Source organism: Physeter macrocephalus, chromosome 11 (genome assembly GCF_002837175.3).
Source record: "Physeter macrocephalus isolate SW-GA chromosome 11, ASM283717v5, whole genome shotgun sequence".
NCBI classification, from domain to species: Eukaryota; Metazoa; Chordata; class Mammalia; order Artiodactyla; family Physeteridae; genus Physeter; species Physeter macrocephalus.
Window position 1 is genome coordinate 46,173,619 of NC_041224.1, and position 6,812 is coordinate 46,180,430.

The 6,812-nt window shown below is 57.0% G+C and overlaps 1 protein-coding gene across 1 annotated transcript in view; it reads right to left on the bottom strand.

Annotated features, from left to right (window-relative positions):
- ONECUT1 (one cut homeobox 1) overlaps positions 1-2,797 on the bottom strand; it is a 34,902-nt gene extending 32,105 nt beyond the window's left edge. The window contains exon 1 of the mRNA XM_007117832.3: positions 1,426-2,797. Coding sequence (XP_007117894.2) covers positions 1,426-2,533 — 1,108 coding nt within the window. The 5' untranslated portion in view covers positions 2,534-2,797. The remainder of the gene's footprint in view (positions 1-1,425) is intronic.
- Between the last annotated feature and the right edge of the window lie 4,015 nt (positions 2,798-6,812).

Below are 6,812 nucleotides of genomic sequence, written 5' to 3' on the forward strand. Positions count from 1 at the left end.
CGGCACCTGCTTCCTTCTAGCTTCTCATTGGCCCGCACGATGTGGGGGAGGGGGCCCTGGCCTCTTGCTCTGATTTTAGACTGTGAAACGGCTCAGTGCCCCCGGCTCTGCGCGGATTGACTGTCTCTCGTTCTCCAGGGACGAATTAATGGAGAACGATCAGTTAATTAACAAACCCTCATTCCGGCTTTTACCTTTTTCTTCGCCAGGACTCAGGCTAGGGCGCCGGGCTGAGATTGGGTGGGGAAGTGGCAGCATGTACCCCAGGAGTCAATCAACTCAGCCCGGGTCTCATCAAACCGAGTCCACCCTCGGCTGCCCTTGGCTCTACCTCTCCGCTTGTCCTCCGCCCTAGGGGGTCCCTGAATCTGCTTGAAATCCCCCGTGTGATTCAGGCTGGGGTCAGTTGTCCCCTCCGCCGGTCGGCCGGCCAGAGCCTTCCCCTTACCTTGGCTTAGAGAGGCTGGGCGAACTGGGCGCTGTGTCTAGGCAGCGCCGCCAAGACCTTCCCGCTCAACTCGGAAACACCAGGCCCTCGGGGTGTTTGGGTCTGGAGACCTCTGCTCGAAGACTTGGTTTTTTCCCTCACACTCCCACCCCCTGCATAGGGATTCAGACGAAAATTCATGCAGCGGAATAAAACAAAATGCGAAGCCCTAAGCGAGTCTGGCAGCGAAATCGGTCTCTAGGCTAAGCTAGAAGCTCCCTTGTTGCTCGGCCGCCCTCACCTGGACCTTGGCACGATCTGCCTCCCTCTCTACAGCCGGTCACAAGCGCAGAGTGCGTCTTAAACCTTACGGAGCGTGTGCGCCACACACCCACCGCCGCGCGGCTTCGGAACCTTTGCTGGAACTCCCAGAGTGCGCTCCCCACCCTCCAGCACCCTACCCCGCCCCGCGCCACGAAAGTGAGCGCGGGAGCGGGGTCAGCGCAGCGAGTTCAGCTAAACATTGGCAAGCAGCTCCCGCACGCTCCAGCACAGCGCCCGGGTATGTGCCAGGGATACTGGCTGGCAGCACCTGCGCGCAGTTCCACGCACGCGTCGCCTCTCTCGCCCCACAAACCTGTAGTGCCAAACCCAGAAGCGATGCACAGACCGTATCCAGCCAGGTGCTGGGATTTCTTTCCTCCTACGGTCGTGCGAGCTTCCTGCGCTGTCTCCCAGCACAAATGCTCCTCTGCAATCACCCAGGCCGCGCTGCTCAGTTCCCGGAGCCTTCCACAGCCCAATGCACTGAGTTCTGGAAGAGGCTGTCTGCTCCCGGGAGCCACGCTCTGGCTCTTCCAGGCCTAGGGACCCCCCTCTCGGTGAAGGGAGGACGGGATGAAGCGTGCACCGATCTCTCTCCTTCCCTGCCTCCTTGGGTCCCTTCAGCTTCCCCAATACTTTATCTCCCCGCGCGCCCAGCTCCTTGGCCCGCTCACCTGCTAAACGGAGCGCAGACATGCGCTGGAACTCCGGCTCCTGCAGCCACTTCCACATCCTCCGGAAGGTCTCCCGGCCGGATTTGAGTTTGCTCCAGGGTTTGGGGTTGCGCAGCAGGTCCGAGAGGGTCCCTTGGGAGCGACAGAGCACCCTCTGCGCGAAGATGGCCTGTGGTATGCTGTAGCGCTTAAGCTCGGTGGTGATACGCTGCGCCACCTCTTTGGTATTGATCTCTTCCATCTGCCCTGAATTACTTCCATTGCTGACCTGCGCACCGGTTACCGAAGGGTTGGGCTCCCGGGCCGTGCCCAGGAGTTGCCCGTGGCCCTGGGCGTTCAGGTGGGCGTGTGGGTGGTGTGGAGGAAGGCCGTTGATGGGAACCATGCCGGCCGAGGTGGGCGTGAGGTGCTGCTCCCCGTGACGGCCGAGCATGGCCGGGTGGTGGGCTTCGAAGCCATTAGGGGTGAGCATCTTGTCGGTGGGCATGGCGGCGCCCGGGTGGGCATAGTGGGGGAGCCCTTGCTGGGAGTTGTGGATGCCGCCCAGACCGGAGCCGGAGAGGGGGGAGAGGCTCTGGCCCATGCCGGCCACGTCCTTGTGATAGGGGGTATAGAGGTTATTCATGGAGGCCAGCCCGCGCTCGTCCCGCATGAGCGTGAAGCTACCGCTCACGTTGCCTGCCAGGCGCTGGTGGTGGTGCGGGTGGTGGTGGTGGTGGTGGTGGTGGTGATGGTGGGGGAACTTGTCCGAGACGGTGGAGATGGGCGGCAGCGGCTGCAGAGGGGTTAAGGTGGTGTAGGTGGTGGGCATGCTCATACCTGGGGGAGTCTCGCAGGCCATGGTCATGGTGGGGTGCAGGGGGCCGGCCAGGCTGTGCTCGGGGGCCCGGTGGTGGTGGTGGTGGTAATCGCCGCTGCCGCTGCCGCCGTCCAGCAAGGACGCCATGCCCATCGAGCGCGGGTGCGCGGGGGGCAGGTGGCTGCCGCGGTGCGCCACGGAGCTTCGCGCGTGGGGGCTACCGCCCAGCAAGTCGGCAGGGGCAGGCACCGGCTCATGGCTCACCCCGTGCAGCTCCCCGATCGCCTCCATGGTCAGCTGCGCGTTCATCGTGATATGGGAGAGCGGGCGGCGGACACAACATCGATGAGGCCGGGCAGAGGCGGCGAAGGGCGCACGCAGTCCGGTCTTCACATCGGCTGCTGGCGACTGCTGCCTTCCTTCCTTCCTTCCTCTCAGTGTGGAGCTCTGTCTCCCTCTCAGTGTGTCTCGTCTTCCCTCTTGCCCCCACCTTCCCCTCTGCGTCCTCGGCTTTTTTTTTTTTTAAATATTAATTTCCAAAAAGGATCCGCGCCGTTGGGCGAGCGCGGTGCCCCCAGCCCGCCCGCCCCCGGCCCCCTCACGTCCCTCTCCTTCTTAGAATTGTGAGGCCCCCGGCTCCCCTGACGCACCCCTTGCGCCTTCCGCGGCTGCTGCCTGCCCGCGCCGCTGGCCAGCTCCAGCCATGGCTCGGTTACTGTTGCAGACTCTGTGGCCGCTGTTCCGCCGCCGCCGCCGCGGCCCGCCCTCACGCCCGCCGGGCGCAGCGCGCAGGCGCGGATCAGCCCCGCCCCTCAGTCCCCGCGCGCGCGGCCCGTGACGTCCCCGTACAAATGAAGGTGGGGGTCCCAGCGCCGCTCGTAAGGCGCTGGGCGGCGGGGGAGCGGCGCGCACGTGCGAGTGTCTAACGTAGAGCGCGATCTGGGGCTGCTACCGCAGCCCTGGGAAACTTGGGCCCCTCTCGGCTCCCTGGCTCGGGTGGGCTCTCTTCCCAGCCCCCGGCCGCACTTGCTGGGCTCGCCTCCCGGGTGGCGCAGTATGCCTAGAGAGCCATCGCCCCTCTCTCGAGTTGCTGCCTCCCGGTGCAGGTTTCCCGGGGAGCCTCAGCTGGTGTCATCACTCCTTACACCCTGGCTTGTTTCCCGGGAGGGCCTCTGGGAGTCCACGCTCTCCCCATCTTCAGGTGCTTGGCCTTTTGGGGGGGAGGGGAGCAAATATTTTAAAGGCCTTGGTCAACCTGGTGGCTGTTGACCCGACAACCTCTGTCCTCCCTGATATTTCTCTGCCCACCCTGACTCTTCCATGCTATGCGAAGAGGTGAGCTTAGTGCCAAGAGTCCCAGCCCCGGCCATACCTCGCTGTCCTCCTCCGCCTGGGTCCTTCTCCGGCTCAGCTGATAATTAAGGCGGCGCGCCGCTTCGTGAATGACTCAGCGTGTGTGTGTGTGTGTGTGTGTGTGTGTGTGTGTGTGTGTGTGTGTGTGTTTTGTGAGTGCCCTGGTGGGTTCCTATGTTAACTCGTAGGTTCTGGTAGGGCCGCCGAAGCTCGGGCTGTTCCTGCGGTTTCTTCACGGCCCTTCTGCTAAAACACCAAGAGGCCGCTGCTTGAGGGAAGGACTGACGCCGGCAGGGTGGACCAGGCGCGCCGGTCTCTTCTTGGCCCGTAGGGACGCCCTCTTCCCGGCGTCCCTGCGAGAAGCCTCCAGATTTGAAAATCAATTCAGCTTCGGGCGTAATTGTTCGCTTCCCACAATCACGGTCCAATCCGGAATCGAACCTGGTCCTTGGGCCTGGTGGGGACGCGTGGGGAGGCACCCAGTGTGGGACATATACCCGGCCGCCACATGCCGCGGCTTTCTTTCATTTACAAAAGAAAGGGAAAAAAAAACCGTAACAAAAGGCAGAGCGTGTCCGCTTAGGTGCTTTCATCCCTCAGAGAAAGGACAGATGTGCCCATTGTCCAGCCCTTGGCAGTTATGACCCGGTCAGCGCCGAGCCTCAGCCCCGGGCGAGTGGTGGTTACAATGGGGGACAGCTTCTCAAAACCTGGGTATATGGGTTCGGATATGGAACAAAGTGTGTGTCCAAACTCAGACTGTATGTTCCTTTCCTGAGGCACCGGGTCGGAGCCCACCACCGGTGTCTCTGCTGGGAATGTTCCCAGACCCTAGGAGAGGTCAGGGTGGTGGAATGGTAGTAGTAGTGGTGGCTGAGTCCCTTAGGCAAAAGCTTGGGCCATTTTATCCTGGGGGGAAAATTCTCACCAGCTAAGGCATGAGCAGGCCAATCTCTGCCCAGGTCCCTACCACCGCCTGGGCAACATCAAGATCAAGGTAGGTCAAGGCCAGTGGGTTACTCTACCTGCCTTCCTTGAAAGTGGTCATGTCCTGAGATAGGTTAACCTGTTTGGTTTCATCACCACGGACACTCCTGTTTTGTCCAAACAGTGGCTATGCAGATCCTGGAGATGGGGGGTTCCAACTCAGTGGACTTAGCATCAGCTTGTGCAATGAATATTTAGGAATTTAAAACCTCCAGAGAGTAGAAGGTCTTTGGGAAAAATACAGTGACAAAAAGGAACTCAGAAAACAAAATTACTCTATTTAAAGTTACTCTTGTATCTACATCTCTCTAGTTATACATACATATATGCAAGCTTAAAACATATTTTCTGCCTAGTGGATCACAATATGTTGGTGGGAAGCTGAATTCTTGGCTCCTTATTGTTTCTGTTCTCATTTCTTACAACATAGAGCATGTAGCTCTTATATGAGACCAAACAATGGGTTAACGTAGAAGGCAGACTTTGAGCTAAACCGTTTGCCCCCCCCTCCATATTTTAATCCCCTTGAAGTGATCGATTTGCCCTTATGACAACTCTCTTTCCCAAAGGCAGTTTGTTAAAAGAAAGAAGTAAATACCACCAAATGCGCAAATTGTTCATGGTTTTCTCTTTGTGTAACTAATTAGGGACTTGATCCTGGAAATGCTCCTTCATGTGAGGCTCTTGGCTGAGCCCCTGGAGTCTACCTGAAGAGGGCTGGGATGAGGTGAGCTTAACTCTGTCTGCCCCCCCCGGCCCCACCCCCCATGAAAAGGGGACCTGGTTCAGTGCTGGTCCCTAAAGGAGGAGCCAAAGTAAAAATCTGGATAAGTATTGTATATGGTGGACTAATGTGAGTGCAGGACTTGCTTGGGGAGTTTGCAAATCTCCCTAATCTTTCTTGGCTGTTCGTTCCTTTCATTTAACCTTTGTTTTCTTGTAGTTGACTGAATTGCAGTAATTTCTCAGAAACATTTTATTCTTACTCAATGTCTTGGAAAACTTTCCTATTACTAAGAATGTATGATGGGTGGGATGGATGCTCTTAGGCCTAGTTAGGGTGAATGCACATGTATGCGCGCGCGCGTGTGTGTGTGTGTGTGTGTGTGTGTGTGTGAAGGACAGGAGGGCTAGGATAGCTTTTTGTCATTTTGTCCCTCTCTTCCCTTCCCTCTTCCACTGCCCAGCATAAAATCAGGTGCACTATGGAGGATTAAAGAGGCCAGGGAGGGGTCTCTTGAAATTACTCAGTGGGTCTAGTGTATGTGATTACAGGATACTGTACAGTTCTTTATCACAGCCAAGAAGCTTGAGGGGAGGGCTCATTGTCAGCTGGTTAGATTTTGAGTAGCTGCAGGGAACTTAAAGAAAAAAAATAATGTCAGTCACCACCCCATTTCATACATGTATATATTTAAGAAAAAGGGAAATAAGACTATGGACTGGATGCTTGTGGCTGGCAATGTTTTCAGTGTGGAAACAAAGATTTTAGACTACTTATTTTGTAGATGTTGGGGTGCTGCTGGTGGTGGTGAGGCAGGTGCAATCCTTCCTATGCTGGGTGGGCTAGAGCTTGCCAGGTGACCCCAGTAGGCTTAGAAAAGAGAATGAGAATAAGGTCTTTCCTCCAAATGCTGGCCACACAAGGTTCTTTGAGAACCTTCCGTCAGTTTCAGAGTTACTGCTTTAGCGCTCTTTGTGAGTAACAGAGATGTAACATATGGCCCAGCCCCAGTTTTCAGGACCGTTCCAAAAAACTGTTTCTAGCCCCTCTGAGCCATTAAATGTTAACTTCCTGTTTGTTGACCGCACAAACAGCAAACCTGGGTGTCAGGGAAGATTCCCTCACCCAGGGCTCCACGGAGAGTCTGACACCTTGGCCAGGGCCTCAGAATGTAACTCACCAGCATTTCTTTCTTTTTTTAAAAAATTAATTAATTTATTTATTTTTGGCTGCATTGGGTCTTTGTTGCTGTGCGCGGGCTTTCTCTAGTTGCAGCGAGTGGGGGCTACTCTTAGTTGCGGTGCGCGGGCTTCTCATTGTGGTGGCTTCTCTTGTTGCAGACCAGGGGCTCTAGGCGCGCGGGCTTCAGTAGTTGTGGCACGTGGGCTCAGTAGTTGTGGCTCGCAGGCTTTAGAGTACAGGCTCAGTAGCTGTGGCGCACGGGCTTAGTTGCTCCGCGGCATGTGGGATCTTCCTGGGCCAGGGCTCAAACCTGTGTCCCTTGCATTGGCAGGTGGATTCTTA